Source organism: Indicator indicator, chromosome 38, assembly GCF_027791375.1.
Source record: "Indicator indicator isolate 239-I01 chromosome 38, UM_Iind_1.1, whole genome shotgun sequence".
Lineage (NCBI taxonomy): Eukaryota > Metazoa > Chordata > Aves > Piciformes > Indicatoridae > Indicator > Indicator indicator.
In genome coordinates this window covers 3,050,990-3,078,497 of record NC_072047.1, presented here as the reverse complement: position 1 = coordinate 3,078,497, position 27,508 = coordinate 3,050,990, and the positions used below count along the sequence as shown (strand labels likewise).

Here is a 27,508-nt window from a genome sequence, read left to right as displayed (position 1 = left end):
GAGTCAAGGAGGTGGTATAGGAGAAGGTGGAGTCAAGGACGTGGTGTAGGAGAAGGCGGAGTCAAGGAGGTGGTTTGGGAGAAGGTGAAGTCAAGGAGGTGGAGTCAAGGAGGTGGTGTGGGAGAAGGTGGAGTCAAGGAGGTGGTGTAGGAGCATCTGGAATCAAGGAGGAGTATTTTCAGCTCCAGGAACCCCTGGGGCTGGACCTTTGTTGCTGACTGCCATCTGCCACCAGTCCCTTTGGGAGGCTGAAGAGTTGAAAAGCTCCAAAAAAAGTCTCCTGTGGCTGCTTGGCTGCCAGCACCCACAACCAAAATCAGCTCTGCTTGGCTGCAGCATCCACAACCAAAATCAGCTCTGCTTGGCTGCAGCATCCACAACCAAAATCAGCTCTGCTTGGCTTCCAGCACCCACAACCAAAATCAGCTCTGCTTGGCTTCCAGCACCCACAACCAAAATCAGCTCTGCTTGGCTGCAGCACCCACAACCAAAATCAGCTCTGCTTGGCTGCAGCATCCACAACCAAAATCAGCTCTGCTTGGCTTCCAGCACCCACAACCAAAATCAGCTCTGCTTGGCTTCCAGCACCCACAACCAAAATCAGCTCTGCTTGGCTTCCAGCACCCACAACCAAAATCAGCTCTGCTTGGCTGCCAGCACCCACAACCAAAATCAGCTCTGCTTGGCTTCCAGCATCCACAACCAAAATCAGCTCTGCTTGGCTGCAGCATCCACAACCAAAATCAGCTCTGCTTGGCTGCCAGCACCCACAACCAAAATCAGCTCTGCTTGGCTGCCAGCACCCACAACCAAAATCAGCTCTGCTTGGCTGCAGCACCCACAACCAAAATCAGCTCTGCTTGGCTGCCAGCCCCCCCAGAGTGCTCAGCAGGGTCTTGTGTTCAGCTGCTTTAACATCTACCAGCAGCTTCCTTGCCCTGTTCAGCATCTCCCCAGAATTGCTGTGAGTGATTTCTACACCAGAAAGGAGGGATTGGAGCAGCAGCAAGGAGCAGCCACAACACAGCAGCCCCCAAACTGCCCCCAAATTGCTTCCCCTGCTCTCCCCCTAACGCTTGTGGGTTTGTTCCCAACCAGCCAAGCTTGCTCCTTGCTCCTTTGAGTGTTCAGCAGAGCAGAGGAATGAAGAGCCCCAGGGAAAATATGCATCTGAAAGGGAGTAAAAGATGAGCTCTGTCCATGTAGACATCATCAGCTTCATGGTTTATGCAGGGTGAGAAGAGACAAAGTTAAAACAAAGGCCAGGAAGGGAAATTGAATCATCTGAACCTTCCTCAGAGGGAGAGACAAATGTCTGTGAGGTTCTTCTCTCCCTCCACCCCTTGCATGCAAAGATGTTCTTTTCCTGATACAACTCCAAACCTGTGCAGCTCCAGCTTGTGAAAAAACAACCAACCAACCAAATCACTCAGTTGTCTTCTCCAGACTTCCACAGGCTTCCAAAATCCATCCCAGAGACCTCAACTCAGGACCTTTAGGAAATCACAGTGATGGCTTTTGGCACGGGAGGTTGAGGAGCAGCAGCAACCAAAGCCTGGCTGAGCTCAGAGATCCTCCTCCACAGCACCTGTGGGGTGGGGTGGCCACAGAAGACCACAGTGCAGAGGGATGCAGGTGGCAGGGATGAGCCAAGGCTGTGTGGAAGTGCTGGGAGCTGAGGGGAAGGCTGCCTGGCCAGGGGTGCCCCATGGCTCCTTAAGCTGAAGCCAGCAGCTTTGGGCTGGATTTTTGAGTTTGAAGACCCCTCTGGATCCTTCAAGCTGGAGAATGAAATGAAAGCTGGGAAGAGGAGAGTGGGGCTGGGATGCACTGGGAGATCCTTGTTGCCTTGCAGGAAGCAGGGAAGGAAGCAGCTGCTGCTGTGTGGCTTAAGGAGAGAAGCTCAGCTTCGTGCCAGCCCTGCATCCTAGCCATGGGGTGGGGTGGAGAAGCAGAGAGCAAGGCAGCAGGCAGCCAAAACCATCCTTGTGGCTGGGCATGAGCCCAAAAAACAACTCTGCCCCAACTCTTCTTGCTCTTGGGGTCTCCCAGGGACGAGGAGTGGAAGAGCAAGAGGGAGGCAAACAGCACAGAACAGAACTGACACAGGATCACAGGACCAGAGAAACACAGGATCAGATGATGTGAGGGGTTGGAAGGGACCTCTGGAGATCTTCCAGTCCAACCCCCCCTGCCAGAGCAGGGTCTGTAATCTAATGCAGGTCACACAGGAACACATCCAGATGGGTCTTGGAAGCTCTCCAGAGCAGGAGACTCCACAACCCTGCTCCAGGGCTCTGGGACCCTCACAGTGGAGCTGAGACACCACAAAGGGAGGCGACGAGGTGCGGTGGGGATGGGGGGTGGAGAGCAGAGCTGGAGGGGGGGATGGTGGCACCCTGGGGAGCAGCTGCTGGAAGGCAGGAGCCTCCTCCTTAGGCGAGAGTGTTGGAGTAGAAGCTGAGGCTTTCCGAGACCGTTTTGGAGTCGCTGCGGGAGGAGCCGTTGGAGGTCATGTCCAGGGAGAGACGTTTGGCCTTGCTGCTCTCCTCCAGCTCCTCCTCTGCTGCTCCCACTGCTGAGGACACGGTGGTCTCTATCCTGCTGACCTTGTACATGCTGCTCTGGGTCTGCAGGTACCTGGCTGACTTCATCTCCAGGCCCTCGTACTCAGCAGCGCTGACGAAGGGGCACAAGCGAAAGGCCTGCTTGAAGCCCAGGCGGAACCTGGGCAGGGAGGAGAGAGGGGGAGGAGAGGAGAGGAGAGGTGAGAGGGGACCTGGGACCTGGGGATGTGGGGATGGGGAAAGGACCTCCCTAGGATGGAGCTCAGCGGTGTTAGATTGAAGCCATGAAGTGCTGATTGCACTGAGGGAAGGGAGAAGTCACTGGGAAGCCCCAGAATGGATTTGGGTTGGAAGGGACCCTCAAGAGCATCCAGTGCCAAGCCCCTGCCATGGGCAGGGACAGCTCCCACCAGCCCAGGCTGCCCAGGGCCTCATCCAGCCTGGCCTGGAAAACCTCCAGCAAGCACCAAACACCCCCCCTCCCTTCCTTCCTTCCTCCCTCCCTCCTTTACTCCCTTCCTCCCTTCCTCCCTTCCTCCCTTCCTCCCTTCCTCCCTTCCTTCCTCCCTTCCTCCCTCTCTCCCTCCCTCCCTCCCTCCCTCCCTCCCTTCCTTCCTTCCTTCCTTCCTTCCTTCCTTCCTTCCTTCCTTCCTTCCTTCCTTCCTTCCTTCCTTCCTTCCTTCCTTCCTTCCTTCCTTCCTTCCTTCCTCCCTTCCTCCCTTCCTTCCTCCCTCCCTCTCTTCCTCCCTCTCTTCCTCCCTCTCTTCCTGCCTCCCTCCCTGCCTCCCTCCCTGCCTCCCTCCCTCCCTTCCTCCCTCCCTTACTCCCTCCCTCCCTTCCTTACTCCCTCCCTCCCTTCCTTCCTCCCTTCCTTCCTCCCTCCCTCTCTCCCTCCCTGCCTTCCTCCCCTCCTCATCCAGCCTGTCCTTGAACATAGGAGTCAGGAATGCTTTGATACCTGCCCTCAAATCACAGAATCCCCAAATCCCAGCATGGTGTGGGTGGGAAGGGAAGGGAGGAAGGAGCGCAGCCAGCCCAACCTCCCTGCTCCAGCAGGGCACCCACAGCAGCTTGCCCAGCACCACAATGCCCAGGGGGGGTTGGAAGCTCTCCACACAAGGACACTCCACAACCTCTCTGGGCAGCCTGCTCCAGCCCTCCAGCACCCTCACAACAAACAACTTTCTCCTCCTGCTCAGATGGAACCTCCTGGGTGCCAATTTGTGCCCCTTGCCCCTTGTGCTGTCCCTGGGCACCAGTGAGCAGAGCCTGGCCCCAGCCTCTTGCCCCCCACAGCTCCTTTAGCTCTTGCTGAGCATTGCTCAGCTCCCCTCTGGGGCTGCTCTTCTGCAGGCTCTCAGCCCCAGGGCTCTCAGCCTTTGCTCCTCCCAGAGCTGCTCCAGGCCCCTTCCCAGCCTGCCCTGGACTCTCTCCAGCACTTCCCTGTTCCTCTGCAACTGGGGAGCCCACAAGTGGACCCAGGACTCCAGTTGTGGCCTCGCCAGGGCAGAGTGTGGGGGTAGGAGACCCTCCTTGGCCCTGCTGCCCACACTCTTCTCCATGCCCCCCAGGACACCATTGGGACCTTCTTGGCCAGCATGCCACAGGAGAGACTTCTTCAGGTGCCGTTTGTATCATCTGGGTGCCTGCATCTGCTGGAAGCAGCCTCTGGCAGAGGATGGAACAGAACCATCCTGGAAAAGGTCTCCATCCATGCTCTCCTCGATCACACCTCTCTTTATCTCCTCCTCCTTCCATCCCTATCCCCTTTCCAGGTCATTCCATGATCTGATCATGGAATCACTGAGGTTGGAAGAGACCTTTAAGACCCTTTAAGCCTTAGCCCAGCTCTGCCCCACGTCCCTCAGCTCCACATCCCCACGGCTTTAGGAGTCACTGCCCCAAGTCACCCCAGCAGGGACCCCCCCAAGCCCACCTGTCGTTGAGGCAGCAGTAGATGATTGGGTTGTACATGGTGGAGCTCATGGCCAACCACATGACAGCCAGGTAGACCTGCTGGATGAACTTCTGCAGGTACCACTCGGGGCTGAAGTACTGCAGGGTGAAGTAGATGTGGTAGGGCAGCCAGCACAGGGCGAAGGTGCACACCACGATGATCATCATCTTCACCACCTGGAGGAGAAAGAGAGGGCAGGGAAGCAAAGGCATCCACCAGACACCACCAGGAGATGAAACCTCCTTTTGCCTTGGGAGACTTTTCCAGCAGGTGGGCAGCATCGTGGTTAAGCCACACGGGGTCACAGCTCAGAGGATGTCAGGGGTTGGAAGGGACCTCTGGAGAGCTTCCAGTCCAAGCCCCTGCCAGAGCAGGACCACAGAATCCAGCACAGGGCACACAGGAACACATCCAGACAGGGCTGGAAAGGCTCCAGACAAGGAGACTCCACAACCTCTCTGGGCAGCCTGCTCCAGGCCTCTGGGAGCCTCCCAGTGCAGAAGTTCCTCCTCCTGCTGAGCTGCAACCTCCTGTGCTGCAGTTTCCATCCAGTGCCCCTTGGCCTAGCCCAGGGTGCAAGTGAGCAGAGCCTGGCCCCTGCCTCCTGCCCCCCAGCCCTCAGCTCTTGAGAGACATTGAGCAGATCCCTCTCAGCCTTCTCCTCTCCACACTCACCACCCCCAGGGCTCTCAGCCTCTCCTCCCCAGGCACTGCTCCAGGCCCTTCAGCATCCTTGGAGCCCTCCCTTGGACTCTCTCCAGCAGATCCCTGTCCCTCCTGACCTGGGGAGCCCAGAGCTGGATGCAATATTCCAGCTGTGGCCTCAGCAGGGCAGAGCAGAGGGGGAGGAGAACCTCCCTGGCTCTGCTGAATGCCCCCCAGGACCCCCTTGGCCTTCCTGGCCCCCAGGGCACATTGCTGTGCCCTGCAGAACTTGCTGCCCACCAGCACTGCCAGCTCCTTCTCCTTGGGGCTGCTCTCCAGCAGATCCCCTCCCAAGCTGTCCTGCTGCAGTTGCTTCTTCCTGCCCAGCTGCAGGACTCTGCTCTCCTCCTTGATGACCCTCAGCAGGTTCCTCTCTGCCCAGCTCTCAGCCTGCTCAGCTCTCACTGAATCTCCTCACAGCCTGACCTGGCCAGACTGGGGAACTGGGCAGAGAGGTTGATGAAGGACACCCCTCTGGAGGGCACTGCTCCACTAACAACCATGCAGCAAGTCCTGGCCCTGTTTCCACCCCTAGTGAAGTCATTCTGGCTGTGGTTGGTTGGGGCTGGAGAGAAATCCTGGCTCCTGCTGCTCCTCACCTTCCGCTTAGCCGAGACCTGCTCGTGGTAGCGGTCGGAGGAGTCCCCAGGGATCTCACTTGCCCAGAGGGTGATGCCAACCACAGTGTAGGCACATCCAATCACCAGCAGTGGCAAGAAGTAGATCAGGATGGTCATGCAGAAGTGATACCTAGGGGTAAAAAAAACATTGGTGGAGGTTGAGTGTGGCCTCCACCTGCCCAGGCTCTGTCGCCTCTGGTACAAAGAGGACTTGGCCTGGTGCCTGCAAACACCTTGGATGCACAGCTTGGGATGGCAGGCATGGAATGGTGGAGGTGGGGAAGGGAGCTCTGGAGCTCAGCCAGTCCAACCCCTCTGCTCCAGCAGGGCACCCACAGCAGCTTGCCCAGCACCACAATGCCCAGGGGGGGTTGGAAGCTCTCCACACAAGGACACTCCACAACCTCTCTGGGCAGCCTGCTCCAGCCCTCCAGCACCCTCACAACAAACAACTTTCTCCTCCTCTTCACATGGAACCTCCTGGGTGCCAGTCTGTGCCCCTTGCCCCTTGTGCTGTCCCTGGGCACCAGTGAGCAGAGTCTGGCCCCAGCCTCTTGCCCCCCACAGCTCCTTTAGCTCTTGCTGAGCATTGCTCAGCTCCCCTCTGGGGCTGCTCTTCTGCAGGCTCTCAGCCCCAGGGCTATGAGGATGAGGAAGGGACTGGAACATGTCTGATGAGAGCAAGAGCTAAAGGGGGCCTGGAGCAGCTCTGGGAGGAGCAAAGGCTGAGAGCCCTGGGGCTGAGAGCCTGCAGAAGAGCAGCCCCAGAGGGGAGCTGAGCAATGCTCAGCAAGAGCTAAAGGAGCTGTGGGGGGCAAGAGGCTGGGGCCAGACTCTGCTCACTGGTGCCCAGGGACAGCACAAGGGGCAAGGGGCACAAAGTGGCACCCAGGAGGTTCCAGCTGGTCAGGACAGGAAACTTGTTTGGCATGAGGGTGGGAGAGCCCTGGAGCAGGCTGCCCAGAGAGGTTGTGGAGTCTCCTTGGGTGGAGACTTTCAAGACCCACCTGGATGTGTTCCTGTGTGACCTGCCCCAGCAGATCCTGCTCTGGGTCGGGCTGGGTGATCTCTGGAGGTCCCTCCCCACCCCCACCACTGAAATGAAGCAGATCCAGCTGGCAGCTGTGTGTGGGATGTCTGAGCTTCCAGATGCAGGCTGGCAGCTCACTGACAGTTGAAGGAGATCAATGGACAGCTCTGAAGTGCTCCAACACTGCTGGCTAATGGAGTTACAGCTTCCTGCTGGAGGGCAGCCAGGTGGCCCTGCCTTCACCCCAGGCTTCTCCAAGCCTCTGCTGCCAGCCTTTGGCACCCACAGAGCTGCCAGGTCATGGAATCATGGAATTCCAGACCGGTTTGGGTGGGAAGAGAGCTTTAAAGCTCATCCAATCCAACCCTCCCTGCAGCCAGCAGAGACATCCCCAACCAGAGCAGGTTGCACACAGCCCCAAACAACCTGACCTGGGGTGGTGCCAGGGATGGGGCAGCTCTCACCTCTCTGGGCAGCCTGGGCCAGGCTCTCAGCACCCTCAGTGTCAAACATTTCTCCCTTCTCTCCAAACATTTCTCCTTCTCTCCATTTCTCCCTTCTCTCTGTCTCTTTGAATTCAGACCATCCTCCCTTGTCCTGTCCCCACAGACCTTGCTCCAAACTCTGTCCCCAGCTTTCTGGCAGCCCTTTGAGCACTGAAAGGCCACCAGAAGGTCTCCTTGGAGCCTTCTCCAGGCTGACCAAGCCCAACTCTCTCAGCCTGGCCTCACAGCAGAGCCCTTCCAGCCCCGCCAGCATTGCTGTGCCCTCCTCTGGCTCCTCTCCAGCAGGTCCCTGTCTGTGCTGAGGGCTCCAGATCCTCACTGCCAGGATGGGGACAGGACATGCAGCAACCCCCTCCTGACCCAGGCCATCACCAAGCAGCTCTCTGCCCACACACACACAGCCCCAGCAGCCTGCCCTGCTGCCCAGCAGAGCTGTGCTCCAGAGGGGAATTTCCTCCCAGCATCTGCCTGGGGCTTTGCCTGAGTGGTTTTGGGGACCTGTGCCCAGCTGCAGGCAAGATGCTGCACCTGCTGCACCTGCTGCATCTGCTGCACCTGCTGCACCTGCTGCATGTACTGTAGGCAAGGTGCTGCACCTGCTGCATGTGCTGCACCTGCTGCATCTACTGCACCTGCTGCACCTGCTGCATCTGCTGCAGGCAAAGTGCTGCACCTGCTGCACCTGCTACAGGCAATGTGCTGCACCTGCTGCATCCGCTGCACCTGTTGCATCCACTGCACCTGCTGCAGGCAAGGTGCTGCACCTGCTGCACCTGCTGCAGGCCCTGCAGCTCACTTGTCCTCCTGGCAGCTTTGATTGCCCAACTGGCTCCAGAGTGGTAATGAATGAGTCATGTCCCCAGGGAGCTGTGTTGGCCCCAGCCCCAGCCAGCTCCTCCTGGTTTTCTACCTTGCAATCTCATTTGGGCTCCTCTTGGCCCAGCACTAATCACATCTGGGTTGGCTTTTGGGGAGCTGCTTTCTCTTTGGCCAATTAGAGAGGAGTCTCTCTGGCTCCAGCACGCAGGGGCTGGTGGTGGTTCCCCCTGTGGGGTTTGAAAGTTGCTGCAGACAGCTGGGAGAGGAGGAGCAGAAGGGCCCCAGAGGGGATGGGGCACTGGGGAACATAAGCAAGGTGCAGCTTTGAGGAGCATGCACAGGATGGAGCTGTAAGGAGCGTGCACAGGATGGAGCTTTGAGGAGCATGCACAGGATGGAGCTTTGAGGAGCGTGCACAGGATGGAGCTTTGAGGAGCATGCACAGGATGGAGCTTTGAGGAGCATGCACAGGATGGAGCTTTGAGGAGCGTGCACAGGATGGAGCTTTGAGGAGCGTGCACAGGATGAGCTTTGAGGAGTGTGCACAGGATGGAGCTTTGAGGAGCATGCACAAGATGAACCTTGAGGACCATGCACAGGATGAGCTTTGAGGACCATAAGCAAAATGGAGCTTTGAGGAGCATGCACAAGATGAACCTTGAGGAGCATGCACAGGATGGACCTTTGAGGACCATACACAAGATGAACCCTTGAGGACCTTGCACAAGATCATGGAGCCATGGAATTGGTTGGGTAGGAGAAGCTCTCTGAGCTCATCCAGCCCAACCAGCAACCCAACCCCACCATGGCCACCACCCGTGGCCCCAGGTGCCATGGCCACAGGGTTCTGGAACACCTCCAGGGATGGGGACTCCACCACCTCCCTGGGCAGCCTGTGCCAGCCCCTGAGCACTCCTGCAGCAAAGACATTTTTCCTCCTCTCCAACCCAACCTTCCCCTGGCACAATTCCAGCCCATTCAGATGGACCTTCTTGGACAAGAAGACCTTCAAGGGGTCTTTTCAACCCGATGCATTCCCTGCCCCTTGCTTTCAGAGCTGCTGGGCCATGGCAGGGATCTCCAAGGAGTCCTGGTTTTGGACCCTGGGCACTGAAAATCCTTCTCCATGGACACATCTCCTCAGCTTGGAGCACCCCAATGAGCCCAGGCAGCACAGGCTGGGGCACAGCCCCTGGGGGTTGCCTGTGGCTGAGCTCTGAGATCTCTGCAGCTGCTCACCTGGCTGGGAAGGAGCCAGGAGGGCTTGGCCCCTTCTCTGCTGTCACATAGTCATGGAATGCTTTGGCTTGGAAAGGACCTTCCAGGTCATCCACCCCCAACCATTCTCAGCCTCTGCAAAGGCTGGGTCTGAGCCATGGCCCTCAGCACTACAGCTCTGCAGCTTTGCAACCCCTCCAGGGATGAGGACTCCACCACCTCCCTGGGCAGCCTGGGGCAGGCTTTGAGAACCCTTTCAGTGCAGAAGTTTCTTCTGATGTCCAACCTCAACCTGCTCCTCCAGCTTCCCCCTGGCTTTTCTGGTTAGTCCAGGGGGTGGGGCAAGGGCTGAAACCCAAGCAGTGAAAAAAAGGAAGATCTCTGTAAGAGATCCTGACCCAAAAGAGGCTTTGCCAGCTGGTCCCCAATATCCTCAGCAAGCAGCCAGCAGCAGCATGGGGCAGGAGCTGGGGGCAGTCCTCTTTTGGGCTGTTCTTGCCTCAATTCTGCTGCCAGCTGCAGGTGAGAGCTGGGCTGTGCCTGCTGTGTGCAGGGGAGAGGATCTGGTGAGCACTGCAGAGAGAAAGAAAACCTGAGCCTGCTTTTAATGTCTGGAGAGTGCAGGATCATTGGATCACCAAATCAGGTTGGTTGGAAAAGCTCTTCCAGGTCATCCACCCCCAACCATTCTCAGCCTCTGCCAAGGCTGGGTCTGAGCCATGGCCCTCAGCACCACAGCTCTGCAGCTTTGCAACCCCTCCAGGGATGGAGACTCCACCACCTCCCTGGGCAGCCTGGGGCAGGCTTTGAGAACCCTTTCAGTGCAGAAGTTTCTTCTGATGTTCAACCTCAGCCTCCCCTGAGGCCATTCCCTCTGCCACTGCCTCTGAACCACCTCCCTCAGCACCACCTCCAGGAGGCTTTTGAACCCCTCCAGGGATGGAGACTCCACCACCTCCCTGGGCAGCCTGGGCCAGTGCCTGAGAATCCCTTCTGGGAAGAAATTGTTCCTCATGGCCAACTTGGGGCAGCTTGAGGCCATTTCCTCTCATCCTGTCCCTTGTTCCTTGGCACAAGAGCCCAGCCCCCACCTGGCTCCAAGCTTTGAAGCATCCAAACCCCCAAATAATTTGGAGGAGGGTGAGGGGGACTGAAAATAACTTCCAGCTCAGCAGGCTCTCTCCAAACCAAACAAAGCCACTTGCAGAGCCCAGGATGGGATTTTACTGCCCCAAAATAAGCCTGCAGGGACAGGTGGTTGGGGCACTGTCAGTTCCCCCTCCCCCTGTGGCTCCTGTGGCCTTGGGGCAGTTATTTAAGGCAGGTGCTGGCAGCAGCCACCCTGCTCACAATGTCCTGCTGAAAGCTGCTCTCATGTTTGCAGTGCAGGGGGAGAAGAGAGGACTGGGGAGGAGCAGCTGAGGGGGCTGGGGGTGTTCAGCTTGGGGAAGGAGGCTCAGGGGGAGACCTTCTGTCTCTCTGCAGCTCCCCAAAAGGAGCTTGGAGCCAGGTGGGGGTTGGGCTTTCCTGCCAAGGAGCAAGGGCCAGGACAAGAGGGGAAGGATGCCCTGTACCAAGGCTTTTTGCCTGTTCCCAACCTTCCTCTCTGCCTCTTCTTCCCCCTCCTGTGGTGTTTTCTTTGCAGCCTGCCCTGCTCCCCTCCCTCCCTCCCTGCTGCTGCCAGCCTTCAACTCACGCTTTGCCATACAGGTTGGTGCTGTGCTCTGGCCACTCCACCAGACACACCAGGCGGCCTGGTAGCTCCTCCATCACTGAGTAGTATCCCTGGGGGAATGCCAGCAGGAATGCCAGGAGCCAGATGACTCCAATGACCACCTTGGTGGCGGTGGCTGAGAGGCGAGGCTGCAGTGGGTGGATGATGGCCATGTACCTGCAAGGGGGAGGGAGGGAAAGGAGAGATCAAGGCTGGGAAGCAGCTCTTGGAGCTTTTTGGGGTTGTTCTAGGATGGGGTGGGTTGGAAGGGACCTTCAAACTCAGCCAGTTCCAACCCCCTGCCATGGGTGAGGCTGCAGTGGGTGGGTGATGGCCATGGACCTGCAAGTGGGGAGGGAGGGAAAGGAGAAATCAAGGCTGGGAAGCAGCTCTTGGAGCTGTTGGGGTTGTTCCAGGATAGGGTGGGTTGGGTGGGACCTTCAAGATCATCTGGGCTGGTGGGAGGTGTCCCAGCCCATGGCAGGGGGGTTGGAACTGGATGAGCTTCAGTGCTGCAGGGAGCTGTGGGTGGCAGCACCTTGTGTGCCCTGAGCCATCCTCAACCCTTTCCATCCCAAACATCCCATCCAGATCCAAGCCCCTGCCATGGGCAGGGACACCTCCCACCAGCCCAGCTTGCTCCAGGCCTCATCCAGCCTGGCCTTGAACACCTCCAGGCTTGGAGTCTCCACAGCCTCCCTGGGCAGCCTGTGCCAGGCTCTCCCCAGCCTCACTGCCAACAATTTCTTCCTCATCTCCAGTCTCAGCCTCTCCTCTCCCAGCTCAAAGCCATTGTCCCTCTTCCTGGCACTCCCAGCCCTTGTCCAAAGTCCCTCCCCAGCTCTCCTGGAGCTCCTTCAGGTACTGCAAGGCTGCTCTGAGGTCTCTCTGGAGCCTTCAGTCTCTGGTTTGGCTGCCCAGGGAGGTGGTGGAGTCAGCATCCCTGGAAGTGTTTGCAATAAGCCAGGAGGAGGCACTCAGTGCCATGGGCTGGTTGATGAGATGGGGCTGGGGGATAGGTTGGACTTGGTCATCCCAAAGGGCTCTTCCAACCTGCTTAATTCTGTGATTCTCTTCTCTTGGGGCTGAACAGCCCCAGCTCTCCCAGCCTGTCCTCACAGGGGAGTTGCTCCAACCCTCTGATCATCCTCGTGGGCTCCTCTGGACCTTCTCCAACAGATCCCTGAGGATCTGTTTTGGGTCTTCCTTGCACAAGTCCCTCTTGGGGAGGTTCTCCAGCCTCCTCTGGACCTTCTCCAGCAGCTCCAAGTCCTTCTTGTGCTAGGGGCCCCAGAACTGGAGGCAGTGCTGCAGGTGGGGTCTGAGCAGTGTCTCCTTGAATGCAGCCCTGCTTCTGACACCTCCACAACCCAGCAGCAACCCCCAGCCAATGCTCTAATTCTCCTGCAGCATCTTACCCTCCAGCTCTGAATCCTCTTGGAGACACTCATTGACCTCTCAGCTGGCAAACAGCTCCTTCAGCACAGCCAGCCCTGAGCTGTGTCCTCAGAGCCCAAGTTGTACAAAGCTCTGGCAGCAGCAGCAGCAGCTTGGCCAGCACCCACTGGGTTTGCACCCCCCCCCCCCCCAAAATCCTCCCTCCGTGACAGATCCCAGTGCCAAGTGCTAGAGGAGAAGCAAACCCAAGAGAGCTGGGCTTGACCTCATCCCCCTGCAAATCTCCTCCTGTGAGGCAGGCAGCAGCCAGCAGCACTGGAAGGCATCAAGTCAGAAATCTCTGCTTTGATTTCCCTCCCAGCTCCACACCAGTTGTCAGGAGGAGAAAGATCTCAGTGCTGTGCATGAGTGACACCCCTGAGGGGTCTGCAGCCTTCTCTGCTTCTCCCTTCAGCTCTCCTGCTCTCACAGGATCAGAGAATTGTTTGGGTTGGAGAAGGGCAAAACCCTCGACCCAAACCCATCTCTCATGGGGATCTCCTGCTGTGGAGCTGTGGTGTGGTCCAGCTGTGGATCACAGAATGGTTTGGGTTGGAGAAGCTCTCTGAGCTCATCCAGACCAACATCAACCCAGCCCCACCGTGGCCACCAAACCCTGGCCCCAAGTGCCATGGCCACAATTTTCTGGAACCCCTCCAGGAATGGGGACTCCACCACCTCCCTGGGCAGCCTATGCCAGTCCCTGACCACTCTTTCAGTGAAGAAATTTTTCCTCCTCTCCAACCTCACCCTCCACTGGTGCAACCTGAGGGCATGTCCCCTCCTTCTCTCACCTGACACTAGGGGGAAGAGCCCAACCCTCACCTGGCTCCAGCCTCCTCCCTCACAGGGAGGTGCAGTGAGCAATGAGGTCTCCCCTCAGCCTCCTTCTCCCCAGGCTGAACAACCTCAGGTCCCTCAGCTGCTCCTCACCAGTGCCCTGGATGAGGGACAGAGGGGGACAATCACCCAGTTTGCTGATGGTGCCAAACTGGGAGGAGCTGCTGACACCCCCCCAGGCTGTGCTGGCATCCAGTGAGCCCTGGGCAGGCTGAGAGCTGGGGGAGAGCAACCTCATGGAGTGCAACCAGGGCAAGGGCAGGGTCCTGCCCTTGGGGAGCAACAACCTCCTGCAGCAGGGCTGGGGAGGGGGAACCTGCTGGGAAGCAGCTCCAAGGAGAAGGAGCTGAGAGTGCTGGGGGACAAGAAGGTGCCCAGGAGCCAGCAATGTGCCCTGGGGGCCAAGAAGGCCTCAAAGGTGTCCTGGGGGCATGGAGAAGAGTGTGGGCAGCAGGGCAAGGGAGGTTCTGCTGCCCCTCTGCCCTGCCCTGGTGATGCCTTCACGGAGCCAAGAGCTTTTTCCCTTTCAGTTGTCCCTAGGTGTCCAACACTCCCTGTGTGGCATTTCTGGGTGGTCACTTGCAGAGGTAGAGATGTAGAGAGGGAGATGGAAGTGTGCAGGAGGTGTCTCTGTCAGCTCTGCCTCAGGAGACCAAACCTTATCAGCTTCCTGCAGCTGTAAATCCACCTCAAGCCCCTGATCATTATCCCTCCCAAAGCTGCTTGGTGCCTGGAGATGAAGCTGGTCAGGAAGAGATGAGGGATTGGGTGATGCATCAAGGTCTCCTGCTTTCTGCATCTACATTTCTCATTTGCTGGGCACTGATTAGATTCCTGAGGCCACATGAGGCCTCATCTTCCCCTTCCTCATCCTTCAAGCTCTTGATGTTGCTTGAGCCTTTCCTCAGGGGCTTGCTGAGCTGAATGAGCTTTGGGTGAGCTTCATCACAGGGGTCAGAGTGGTTTGCCTTGGGGAAGTGATGTCAAGAGGCAAGAAATCCCCAAATCCTAACTTGGTGAGGGTGGGAAGGGAAGGGAGCTCTGGAGCTCAGCCAGTCCAACCCCTCTGCTCCAGCAGGGCACCCACAGCAGCTTGCCCAGCACCACAATGCCCAGGGGGGGTTGGAAGCTCTCCACACAAGGACACTCCACAACCTCTCTGGGCAGCCTGCTCCAGCCCTCCAGCACCCTCACAACAAACAACTTTCTCCTCCTCTTCAGCTGCAATCTCCTGGGTGCCACTTTGTGCCCCTTGCCCCTTGTGCTGTCCCTGGGCACCAGTGAGCAGAGTCTGGCCCCAGCCTCTTGCCCCCCACAGCTCCTTTAGCTCTTGCTGAGCATTGCTCAGCTCCCCTCTGGGGCTGCTCTTCTGCAGGCTCTCAGCCCCAGGGCTCTCAGCCTTTGCTCCTCCCAGAGCTGCTCCAGGCCCCTCAGCAGCTTCCCAGCCTGCCCTGGACTCTCTCCAGCACTTCCCTGTCCCTCTTGAGCTCTCTCCTCACCCACTTTGCTTTCAGCTTCATTGCTGGGCCAATCTCTTCCCCACAGTGTGTTTCCAAGGTAGGGTTTTGAATGAAATAAACCAAAACCTGGAGGGAAAAAAAAAATAAAATAACTAAAACAAAGCAGAAAAAAACCAAAATGCCTTTAAAAAAAGGCAGAAAAAAGAAAATTAAAACAAAGCAGAAATAAATAAAATAAGTAAAATAAAGTGGAGAAAAATAAAATAAGTAAAACAAAGCAGAAAAAAATTAACTAAAACAAAGCAGAAAAAACATAAAATAAGTAAAACAAAGCACAAAAAAACCAAACAAAACTAAAACAAAGCAGAAAAAAAATAACCAAAACAAAGCAGAAAAAAATAGCTAAAACAAAGCAGAAAAAGGAAACTAAAACAAAGGAAAAAATAAAATAACTAAAACAAAGCAGAAAACAAAAACTAAAACAAAGCAGAAAAAATAACTAAAACAAAGCAGAAAAAACCAAAATAACTAAAATAAAGCAGAAAAAAGTGAAATAACTAAAACAAAGCAGAAAAAAATAGCCAAAACAAAGCAGTAAAAAAATAACTAAAACAAAGCAGAAGAAAAATGAAATAACTAAAACAAAGCAGAAAAAAATAACTAAAACAAAGCAGGAAAAAATAAGTAAAACGAAGCAGAAAAAAAATCTAAAACAAAGCAGAAAAAATAAAATAAATAAAAGAAAGCAGAAAAAAATTAAAATAACTAACACAAAGCAGAAAAAATCCACCCTAGCCCGTGGGGCTGCACCAGGGGCACCTCCACATCATCTTCTCCCCTGCTCATCATTTCCAGCTCCCCACTGAGGCTGTAGAAAGTGCTGCAGGCAAGGCTCCATCGATCACATCCCAGCAGGAAGACAAACGAGGTGCCAGGGCTGCCTCTGCCTTTCAGCAAAGCCAAAGCTCTCAGGGCTGCTTGGTGCTGTTCTTAATCCTATCGAATTTGCACTCAAATGGAAACACAGAGTCAGGGCTGCAGTGTCCAGGCTGTCTGAGAGGTGAGAAAGGTGCCCAGGAGCCAGCAAGGTGCCCTGGGGGCCAAGAAGGTCTCAGTGGTGTCCTGGGAGTGTGGAGAAGAGTGTGGGCAGCAGGGTGAGGAAGGTTCTCCTCCTCCTCTGCTCTGCCCTGGTGAGGCCACAGGTGGAGTCCTGGGTCCAGTTCTGGGCTCCCCAGTTGCAGAGGGACAGGGAAGTGCTGGAAAGAGTCCAGGGCAGGCTGGGAAGCTGCTGAGGGGCCTGGAGCAGCTCTGGGAGGAGCAAAGGCTGAGAGCCCTGGGGCTGAGAGCCTGCAGAAGAGCAGCCCCAGAGGGGAGCTGAGCAATGCTCAGCAAGAGCTAAAGGAGCTGTGGGGGGCAAGAGGCTGGGGCCAGACTCTGCTCACTGGTGCCCAGGGACAGCACAAGGGGCAAGGGGCACAAAGTGGCACCCAGGAGGTTCCATGTGAAGAGGAGGAGAAAGTTGTTTGTTGTGAGGGTGCTGGAGGGCTGGAGCAGGCTGCCCAGAGAGGTTGTGGAGTGTCCTTGTGTGGAGAGCTTCCAACCCCCCCTGGGCATTGTGGTGCTGGGCAAGCTGCTGTGGGTGCCCTGCTGGAGCAGGGGGCTTGGACTGGCTGAGCTCCAGAGCTCCCTTCCCACCTCACCATGCTGGGATTTGGGGGTTTCTGTGAAAGGAGCCTGGAGTTTAGGGCCAGCAGCCCCAGCCCCAGCCAGCAATAAATGAAACATCTTTGAGCATCCCCAAGCCATCAGGGACCACTGCACACAGCCAACCCCCTAGGCAGCTGCTGGGGTCCCCAGCATGGAGCTGGCTTGAAGCATCGATTGGGGCTGCAAAAGGAGGGGAGATGAGGATGGAGAAGGGAAGCTCCCTCCTGAGGGCTGATTTATGTCCCTGCTCCCTGCAGCAGCCTCTGCTGTGCTGGGAGTGCACCGGAACGAGTCCCCTCCCCCCTCCTCTGAAGATCCTCACTAGGTAGGAATTCAGCCTGTCAAAGAACCCAGGAGATGTGGTCTCCTCCCTTCCTTTTCAGGGCTGACATCCCCATGGCAATGAAGACAGAACTCAGGGGAATTAGTGACAGTTCCGTGGCTGCCAGCTGCAGGAGGTTCAGGCTGTAGAAGAGCTTTGGTGCTGAGCACGGTGCCCATCAGCCAGCTGGGTGCTGGGCATGAAGCACTGCAGCAGTCTGAAAGCCTCTGGTGCCACATTTGGGTTATTTGATGGCTTCCTTAATTGGTTTCTTAATTCAGGCTTAATTCTTCAGTGGTCCAGGGGGAACCAGCCCTGCACTAACTGCTCCAGGGCCCATGGGGCACCAGCCCTGCAGTCTGTGTGAGGTTTTTGTTCTCCTTCACTCTCTAGCTACCAACCAGTGCCAGGACCTGAAAACTGGGGTCAGGGTTGGGCTCCCTACGCCAAGAAGGACCTTGAGGGCTGGAGCAGGGCCAGAGAAGGGCAAGAAAGGTGGGGAAGGATCTGGAGAAGAGGGCTGGAGAGGAGCAACTGAGGGAGCTGGGGAGAAGGAGGCTGAGGGGAGACCTTCTGGGACTCTCCAGCTCCCTGAGAAGAGGCTGGAGCCAGGTGGGGGTTGGGCTCTTGTGCCAAGGAACAAGGGACAGGAGAAGAGGAAATGGCCTCAAGCTGCCTCAGGGGAGGTTTAGATTGGACATTAGAAGAAACTTCTTCACTGGAAGGTTCTCAAAGCCTGGCCCAGGCTGCCCAGGGCAGTGGCTGAATGCCATTCCCTGTCTAGCTGTGGTGCTGAGGGCCATGGTGTAGCAGTGGCCCTGGTGGAGTCACCTAATGGTTGGACTTGATGATCCTGAAGATCTTCTCCAGCCACAGTGACTCTCTGACTTCCTGGGTAAGAGAGGAGCTGTGCTGGAGGTGTTTGACCCTGTCTGGGACATCTGCTCTGCCCTGAGGGTGCTGCAGCCCTGGAGGAGGCTGCCCAGAGAGGTTGTGGAGTGTCCTTGTGTGGAGAGCTGCCAACACCCCCTGGGCATTGTGCTCCTGGGCAAGCTGCTGTGGGTGCCCTGCTGAAACAGGTTGGGTTGGATGGCTGAGCTTCAGAGCTCCCTTCCCACCCTCACCATGCTGGGATTTGGGGATTCTGTGCCAGTCAGTTGCAAACTCCCCCAGGAGCAGCTCTGCACTAAACCTCTCCTTCGGCTCAGGAGGGGAAAACCTCTGTGCAACAAACTCCTCACTCTTTTGGTTACTCATCCCACATCTTCATATCCTTACTACTTAAGGAAGCAGTAGAAGGGAACTCAGGGATGAAAGAGGCTTTCAGACATTCCTGGTGCCTGCTGCTGCATTCACCTCCCCTCCAGGAGGCTGGGGATTGTGTAATGCTCCTTGTCCAGGCAGACTCCAGATCTCCAGATGCAATTAAGAGATGGCTACAGCTGCCTCCAAGGCAAGATCTAATCACCCATCTGCTTGGAGCTCCCCTGCCACAAGGTTGGACTCCAAATGCTCCTTGCATCGTCATGGCAACCCCCCCCCCAAACACCAGCAGAGAGTTCACCAGCAGCAAACCCATGGCTGTTGTCAGCCAGCGGTGCCTGGCATCATGCTGGGGGTTCCAGAGCCAAGCTCCTGCCACAGGGTGAGGTGAAACCATTCCAGGTGTGCTGGGAAAGGTGGCAGGGAAAGGCAGCTCCATGGAACTGGGGCTGTCCTGCAAGGAGCTGGGCAGCCCTGAGCGTGGTTTGCATGCAGGGGCAGTGGGGTGCAGCAGGAAGAGGGTGGGCAGCAGGGCAAGGTAGGTTCTACTCCACCTCTGCCCTGCCCTGGTGAGGACACAGCTGGAGTCCTGCATCCACTTCTGGGTCAAGAGGGACAGGGAACTGCTGGACAAACTCCAGGGGAGGCTGGGAAGCTGCTGAGGGGCCTGGAGCAGCTCTGGGAGGAGCAAAGGCTGAGAGCCCTGGGGCTGAGAGTCTGCAGAAGAGCAGCCCCAGAGGGGAGCTGAGCAATGCTCAGCAAGAGCTAAAGGAGCTGTGGGGGGCAAGAGGCTGGGGCCAGGCAGCACTTCCCTGTCCCTGTGCAACTGGGGAGCTCAGAACTGGACCCAGGACTCCAGATGTGGCCACACCAGGGCAGAGCAGAGGGGCAGCAGGACCTCCCTTGCCCTGCTGCCCACACTCTTCTCCATGTCCCCAGGACACCCTTGAGGCCTTCTTGGCCTCCAAGGCACATTGCTGGCTCCTGAGCACCTTCTTGTCCCTCAGCACCCTCAGCTCCTTCTCCCTGGAGCTGCTTCCCAGCAGGTGCCCCCTCAGATGTGCTGCTGCAGGAGGTTGTTGCTCCCCAGGAGCAGGACTCTGCCCTTGCCCTGGTTGCCCTCCACGAGGTTCCCTTTCACTTCCTCATCCATCTTCCAAATTACAGCCCAGCAGACCAAGATTTCCCAGCAGATCAACTCCTGCTCTGCAAACCCCAGCAGTCCATTAACTCCAGATGATTAAAAAAAAAAACAACCCTCCACCTCTCTGCTGCTCTATTAGGGTGTAAAGGACTAATTAATCTGCCTGTGCACTGATGCAATTTGTCCTCTCCAGAGGGTTTCTTTCTGCACTAATCACCTCTGAGGGACAGCAGAGGGGTGGCTGAGGCTGGCAAATAAGTTCCTGATGGGGTTTTGGCCAACCTGGGACTTCAAGCTTGCAATCAGTAAATAATTCTTTCTCCAAGCTGTTTTGTTTTTTTTTTTGGTTTTTTTTTTTTTTACTCTGCTGCAAATAAATAGGGTGTTAGGGAGGCATGAAGTGGGACTTGACTTTGAGAAGCTCAGGAAACGAAATTGGATGTTTCTCCTGCAGCTCCTGGGAGGAAATGGAGGGATCTTGAGGCACTTAATTTGATCAATCATTTGGAAATGAAATGGGAATATAAAGAGGGAGCAGGGATCTGGGCACCTGTGGTGCTCCCCAGGGCTTGATGCTGGCTGGGGCCAGGTCTCTCTAATGCCTTCAGTAATGATCTGGACAAGGAGATCAAGGCTCCCTCAGCCACATCTGCAGCAGGCACCAAGCTGGGTGGCAGAGTTGAGCTGCTGGAGGGGTGGAGGCTCTGCAGAGGGAGCTGCCAGGCTGGGTGGATGTGCCAAGGCCAAGGGGATGAGGTTCAACAAGACCAAGGGTTTGGGTCCTGCAGCTCCTGGGAGGAAATGGATGGAGCTTAAGACACTGAAGCTGATCAATCATTTGGAATGGGAATATAAAGAGGGAGCAGGGATCTGGGCAGCTGTGGTACGGCCCAGGGCTTGATGCTGGCTGGGGCCAGGTCTCTCTAATGCCTTCAGTAATGATCTGGACAAAGAGATCAAGGCTCCCTCAGCCACATCTGCAGCTGGCACCAAGCTGGGTGGCAGAGTTGAGCTGCTGGAGGGGTGGAGGCTCTGCAGAGGGAGCTGCCAGGCTGGGTGGTGTGCCAAGGCCAAGGGGATGAGATTCAACAAGGCCAAGGGTTGGTTCCTGCCCTTGGGGCACAACAACCCCAGGAAGGCTCCAGGCTGGAAAGTGCCTGCTGGGAAAGGCTCTGGGGGTGCTGGGTGGCAGCAGCTGGAGAGGAGCCAGGAGGTGCCCAGGTGGGCAAGAAGGGCAGCAGCAGCCTGGCCTGGAGCAGCAATGGTGTGGGCAGCAGGAGCAGGGCAGGGATTGTGCCCCTGGGCTGGGCACTGGGGAGGCCACAGCTTGAGTGCTGGGGGCAGGGTTGGGCTCCTGGCTCCAAGTAGGACCTTGAGGGCTGGAGCAAGGCCAGGGAAGGGCAAGAAAGGTGCAGAAGGGTCTGGAGAAGAGGGCTGGGGGGAAGGAGGCTGAGGGGAGACCTTCTGGCTCTGTCCAGCTCCCTGAGAGGAGGCTGGAAACAGGTGGGGGTTGGGGTCTTCTCCCAGGGCTCAGTGCTCACCCTTCTCATTGGGTTGTGTTCATCTGTGCAGGTTTTATCTTTGCTCTCTCAACGTTTGGAGATGAGAGATGATTTTTCCCTCGCTGTGCAGGCACTCCAGGACCTTCCTCTTTGCCTGCATTCCTGCTTCTCCCTCATTCCTCCTTCTCCTTCATTCCTGCTTCTCCCTCATTCCTCCTTCTCCCTCATTCCTCCTTCTCCCTCATTCCTGCTTCTCTCTCATTCCTCCTTCTCCCTCATTCCTCCACCTGAAGTTTGCTGCAGCAGGTGAGTGGTGCTGCTCAGAAAGGAATCCAGGGCTCAAGGAAGGAGATGTCCACAGCCACCTGAAGATGCTCCTTCCCCTTGCAGCTTAGGGCTGACCCTCCCCATGGCCACTGCCCTCCTACATTTCCTGCTATTGTTGTTCAGCAGAACCCTGGCTATGGGATTAACTCTTTTTTAGATGGCTCAGACTGGTTGTCACACACAGAGGATCACACAGGATCACACAGGATGTTAGAGGTTGGAAGGGACCTCTGGAGAGCTTCCAGTCCAAGCCCCCTGCCAGAGCAGGAGCAGAGAATCCAGCACAGGGCACACAGGAACACATCCAGACAGGGTTGCAAAGGCTCCAGACAAGGAGACTCCACAACCTCTCTGGGCAGCCTGCTCCAGGCCTCTGGGAGCCTCCCAGTGCAGAAGTTCCTCCTCCTGCTGAGCTGCAACCTCCTGTGCTGCAGTTTCCATCCAGTGCCCCTTGGCCTAGCCCAGGGTGCAAGTGAGCAGAGCCTGGCCCCTGCCTCCTGCCCCCCAGCCCTCAGCTCTTGAGAGACATTGAGCAGATCCCTCTCAGCCTTCTCCTCTCCACACTCACCACCCCCAGGGCTCTCAGCCTCTCCTCCCCAGGCACTGCTCCAGGCCCTTCAGCATCCTTGGAGTCCTCCCTTGGACTCTCTCCAGCAGATCCCTGTCCCTCCTGAACTGGGGAGCCCAGAGCTGGATGCAATATTCCAGGGCAGAACAGAGGAGGGGGAGAACCTCCCTGGCTCTGCTGGCCACACTCTGAATGCCCCCCAGGACCCCCTTGGCCTTCCTGGCCCCCAGGGCTCATTGCTGTGCCATGCAGAACTTGCTGCCCACCAGCACTGCCAGCTCCTTCTCCTTGGGGCTGCTCTCCAGCAGATCCCCTCCCAAGCTGTCCTGCTGCAGTTGATTCTTCCTGCCCAGCTGCAGGACTCTGCTCTCCTCCTTGCTGACCCTCAGCAGGTTCCTCTCTGCCCAGCTCTCAGCCTGCCCAAGTCCCTGACTGGCCTCACAGCCTTCAGGTGCCTCAGCCAAGCCTCTCACTTTGGTATCATCTGTGCCCAGGCTGAACCAGGTCCTGCTGGAAGAGCAGGTGGCTGAGCTTCCAGCACACAGAATTCCTCTTTTAGTGTGTGAGAGTTTCACAAAGCCAGGCCAGATCCTTGCAAACAAAAGCAACCCAGAGGGGACAATCAAAGCCTCTTCCCCACTTGCTCTGTGCTGAGTCTTTCATCCTGCAGTGAGGATGCTCTGGCAGCTGCTTTGCTGAAAGCAGAAGCTGAGATGATTGAGGGCAGCAATCTCCAAGCTGAGGCTCCTCTGAGCCTTCAGCCTCTCTATCCAACTGCTCAGCTTGATGGCTTCCTGCACCAAGGCTCCAGCAGGCACATTTCATTCTTCTTGCCTTGGGTTGTGTTTTGGTCTGGTTTGGTTTGTTGTTGCTGGGTTGGGTTTTTTTTTTGTTTTGTTTTGTTTTGTTTTGTTGTTTTTTTTTTGATGAGCATCAGCAGTCGGCTTTGATTTCAGCTCCCTCCTGGCTGTGTCTCTCCCAAGCCTCTGGATGAAATGGAATTTGGCTGAGCCTACCTGGCTCTGCTGCTCTCCACTCAGGTACTTGCTTTGCTTGCACCCATGCAGATTTTTTAGCTTCTTGCCAGGACAAATTCTTCCCCTTTGGGGTTCCTGGAGTAAGTTCCTGCATTGCATCTATTTAAGTTGCCATTGTCAGGTCTCAGAAGCAGGAAAACAAGGCAGGTCCCACTGTTTGGGGGATGGGGTTGGGTTGTGTGCCTGGGGGGGGTGGGGAGGGGTTAACCAGCATAGTGCTGCTGGCCAGGAGGGGCAGGGGAAGGGATTTGTTGCCTTCACCTTCCCAATTTTCCACCTTGCTGGAAATTTCAGGTCTAGAAATGCAGTTGGTAGCTGCATTGTGGCTCTGCTCTGGCAGGGGGGCTTGGAGTTGGTGATCTCTGGAGGTCCCATCCAAGCCCTAACCTCCTGTGATGCTCTGTGCCAGGAGAGCTTTGCACATCAGGGCTGCAGCCTCCTCTGCTTCCACCTCAGGGTGGGGAGGGGGTTGAGCCAAGCTGGCACACAGAGGGTTTGGCAGCCCAGCAGGAAGAAAGCCAAACCTCTGGGAAGGGTTTGCAGATGCAAGAAGGAAGCTGGAAATGCTAATGCCTGTCCCCAGAATTCAGCCCCAGGCTCCCAGACCTGCTTCTGCTCCCCCAGGGATTTCACTCCTGCTCCTCCAGCTTCCCCCTGGCTTTTCTGGTTAGTCCAGGGGGTGGGGCAAGGGCTGAAACCCAAGCAGTGAAAAAAGGAAGATCTCTGTAAGAGATCCTGACCCAAAAGAGGCTTTGCCAGCTGGTCCCCAATATCCTCAGCAAGCAGCCAGCAGCAGCATGGGGCAGGAGCTGGGGGCAGTCCTCTTTTGGGCTGTTCTTGCCTCAATTCTGCTGCCAGCTGCAGGTGAGAGCTGGGCTGTGCCTGCTGTGTGCAGGGGAGAGGATCTGGTGAGCACTGCAGAGAGAAAGAAAACCTGAGCCTGCTTTTAATGTCTGGAGAGTGCAGGATCATTGGATCACCAAATCAGGTTGGTTGGAAAAGCTCTTCCAGGTCATCCACCCCCAACCATTCTCAGCCTCTGCCAAGGCTGGGTCTGAGCCATGGCCCTCAGCACCACAGCTCTGCAGCTTTGCAACCCCTCCAGGGATGGAGACTCCACCACCTCCCTGGGCAGCCTGGGGCAGGCTTTGAGAACCCTTTCAGTGCAGAAGTTTCTTCTGATGTTCAACCTCAACCTCCCCTGGGCCAACTTGAGGCCATTGCCTCTCATCCTGTCCCTTGTTCCTTGCCACAAGAGCCCAACCCCCACCTGGCTCCAGCCTCCTCTCAGGGAGCTGCAGAGAGCCAGAAGGTCTCCCCTCAGCCTCCTTCTCCCCAGCTCCCTCAGCTGCTCCTCCCCAGCCCTCTTCTCCACACCCTTCCCCACCTTTCTTGCCCTTCTCTGGTCCTGCTCCAGCCCTCAAGGTCCTTCTTGGAGCCAGGAGCCCAACCCTGCCCCCAGCACTCAAGCTGTGGCCTCCCCAGTGCCCAGCCCAGGGGCACAATCCCTGCCCTGCTCCTGCTGCCCACACCATTGCTGCTCCAGGCCAGGCTGCTGCTGCCCTTCTTGCCCACCTGGGTGCCCCCTGGCTCAGCTCCAGCTGCTGCCACCCAGCACCCCCACGGTCTTCCTCTTCCAGGCAGCTTTCCAGCCACTCTGCCCCAAGTATCCCCTCTGCTGGCTGTTTCCCAAGCTTCTAGGCTGGGAGCTGTGGCATCAGGATCATCCCTCACAGGGTGCCCTCAGTGCCAGCACTCAGACAGCAGCTCAGAATGTGCTGGCACACAGTGAGGCAAACCTCACCCCCCTCATCCCTGTGTCCACAGCCAAGGTGTCTTTTACTCCCTGGGAAGGACCATAAAGAGGCCTTGCAGAGCCCAGATGCCACCAGGAATTATGTGGGTAGGAAAAAATCTGTTGCTCTTGAGAGGCCCTGCATGGAGTGGGAACAGCAAAGCTGCTCCAGAGCCTGGGGTGAGCTCCAGAGTTGCAGTGAAAATGCCACCAAAGGGAAGATTTCTTGGAGGGGGAGAGGAGAGAGGGCAGCTGCATGCTGGAGATGCTCCTCAAGAGGTTGCTTTGTGTCCCTCAAGCTTGGCAGCATCCCCAGTGCCATCAACACCTCACCAGGCACTGGGTGAGCTTTGGATGGTGGCAAACCACCAGTGGGGTCTGGCTGTGCTGGCAGCAACTAGGCAGAGGAATAAAACCAACTCAGCTCTGCTGGCAGCAGCCCAACCAGACATCCCTGCTGGTACCTCTCCCCCTTGACCCCCAGCTAATCAAATCAAGGGGGGAGGGAGTTTGCTTGCAGGCAGACACCAGCACATGAGGTGACCTCTGCCAAGTCCTGAAGCTTTTCCAAGCCCAAGCTGCTCTCCAAGCTGCTCCTTAGATGCACCAACTCAGATGATGCTCCAGAAGCAAATCAAGAGGTCACCAAAACAGATGGTGCTCCAGAAGCACACCCAAGAGGTCACCAACACAGATGGTGCTCCAGAAGCACACTCAAGAGGTCACCAACTCAGATGATGCTCCAGAAACATACCCAAGAGGTCACCAACTCAGATGATGCTCCAGAAGCACACCCAAGAGGTCACCGACACAGATGATGCTCCAGAAGCACACTCAAGAGGTGCCCAGCTCAGATGATGCTCCAGAAGCACATCAAGAGGTCACCAACTCAGATGATGCTCCAGAAGCACACCCAAGAGGTCACCAACACAGATGGTGCTCCAGAAGCACACCCAAGAGGTCACCAACTCAGATGATACTCCAGAAGCACACTCAAGAGGTCACCAACTCAGATGATGCTCCAGAAGCACATCAAGAGGTCACCAACACAGATGATGCTCCAGAAGCACATCAAGAGGTCACCAACACAGATGATGCTCCAGAAGCATACCCAAGCCAAGCTCCCAAACCCCCCCCCAAGGGTCACAAAGCTTTTTCTAGAGCCTTTCCCAGAGCTGACAAAGGATTCCCAAAGCCAGCCCCAAGCAGGGAGAGTGAAGTTGATCATTTCGAGCCCTTTTTGACCCAAACAAAGTTTCATTTTCACCCCAGCGTCCTCTGATGAGCACAGCCCAGACCTCAGCACAGCTCCTGGTGGAGGGGAGGGCATCGGGGGTTGGCCGCAGCTCTGGGTGAAGGGGAGGGGTTCGGAGGTTTGGCCTCAACCCTGGATGAAAGGGAGGGGTTCGGGGGTCTGGCCGCAGCTCTGGGTGAAGGGGAGGGAGTCGGGGGTTTGGCCGCAGCCCTGAGTGAAGGGGAGGGGGTCGGGGGTCTGGCCGCAGCCCTGGGTGGAGGGGAGGGGGTCGGGGGTCTGGCCGCAGCTCTGGGTGGAGGGGAGGGGGTCGGGCCGCAGCTCTGGGTGGTTGGGAGGGGGTCGGGGGGTTGCTGCAGCTCTGGGTGGAGGGGAGGGGATCAGGGGTCTGGCCGCAGCCCTGGATGGTTGGGAGGGGGTCGGAGGTTTGGCCGCATCTCTGGGTGGTTGGGAGGGGGTCGGAGGTTTGGTCGCAGCTCTGGGTGGTTGGGAGGGAGTCGGAAGTTTGGCCGCAGCTCTGGGTGGTTGGGAGGGAGTCGGAGGTTTGGCCGCTCAGGGACTGACCTGTCCAGGGCGATGGCAGTCATGGAGTAGATGCTGGCGAAGACGGCGGCGATGGGGAAGAAGTTGTGGAACTTGCAGTAGAGCAGCCCATAATACCACTCGTTGTGGATGGCATAGGTGAAGTTCACCACCGTGTTGAAGGCAGCCATGGAGGCTTCGGCGAAAGCCAGGTTCACCAGGAAGTAGTTGGTGACGGTGCGCATCCTCTTGTGAGCCAGGATGATCCACATCACCACCACGTTGCCCACCACCGACACCACCACGATGAGGGCATAGGCGACGGCCCAGAGGGCCACCTGCCACGGGGGCTGCACGAACTGGTTGCTGAGGGACTCGTTCAGGGAGGCGTTAAGCAGCCACCGCTGCTCCAGCTCCGCTTCCAGCGGCAGGGAGTTATCCATCGCAGCGCCGGCAGCGCGGCCGGGAGCGCGGAGCCCCGCGAGGGGCACGGAGGCGTTGGGGTGCAGGCGGCTCCTGGTTAGGCTTTGGGGTGGCTGCTGGTTCGGGTGCAGCAGGATCGAGGTGCACAGAGGATTTGGAGTGCAGCTGGCTCCTGGTTAGGGTGCAGCAGGGTGCACAAAGGATTTGGGGAGCAGGTGGCTCCTGGTTAGGATGCAGCAGGGTGCACAGAAGATTTGGGGTGTAAGTGGATCCTGGTAAGGATGCAGCAGGATCGAGGTGCACAAAGGCTTTGGGGTGCAGGTGGCTGCTAGTTATGGTGCAGCTGGAGCAGGGTGCACAGAGGATTTGGGGAGCAGGTGGCTCCTGGTTAGGATGCAGCAGGGTGCACAGAGGATTTGTGGTGTTAGTGGATCCTGGTTAGATTGCAGCAGGATCGAGGTGCACAAAGGCTTTGGGGTGCAGGTGGCTGCTGGTTAGGGTGCAGCTGGAGCAGGGTACACAGAGGATTTGGGGTGCAGATGGCTTCTGGCTAGGGTGCAGCAGGATTGGGGTGCACAGAGGCTTTGGGGTGCAAGTGCCTCCTTGTTGGGGTGCAGCTGGAGCAGGCTGCAAATTTGGGGCACACAGCTAGTTTGGGGTGCAGGTCGCTCCTGGTTCAGAGTGCAACCATTTTGGGCTGCAGGGGTGGTTCAGGGCATGGGTACCTCCCAGTTCCTCCCAGGGCAGGGCTTGTTGGGGGTGCACAGCTGGTT

The 27,508-nt window shown here is 57.1% G+C and overlaps 1 protein-coding gene across 1 annotated transcript; it reads right to left on the bottom strand.

The window, feature by feature from the left end:
• Positions 1-2,435: 2,435 nt before the first annotated feature.
• LOC128978695 (substance-P receptor-like) lies at positions 2,436-26,755 on the bottom strand. Its single transcript, XM_054396648.1, has 5 exons — positions 26,355-26,755; positions 11,119-11,313; positions 5,829-5,979; positions 4,504-4,700; positions 2,436-2,727 (listed from the first exon to the last, which is right to left on the bottom strand). Exons 1-5 carry the CDS (start codon positions 26,753-26,755, stop codon positions 2,436-2,438), a joined length of 1,236 nt encoding a protein of 411 aa, XP_054252623.1.
• Between the last annotated feature and the right edge of the window lie 753 nt (positions 26,756-27,508).

Excerpts from the sequence above, each read along its gene's own strand:
- LOC128978695 (XM_054396648.1), bottom strand. The coding sequence starts at position 26,755 with ATGGATAACTCCCTGCCGCTGGAAGCGGAGCTGGAGCAGCGGTGGCTG. Across the intron at positions 5,980-11,118 it reads ACCAACCTGTATGGCAAAGC|GTATCACTTCTGCATGACCA; the intron begins GTGAGTTGAAGG and ends TTTTACCCCTAG. Across the intron at positions 2,728-4,503 it reads TACTGCTGCCTCAACGACAG|GTTCCGCCTGGGCTTCAAGC; the intron begins GTGGGCTTGGGG and ends CTCCCTGCCCAG.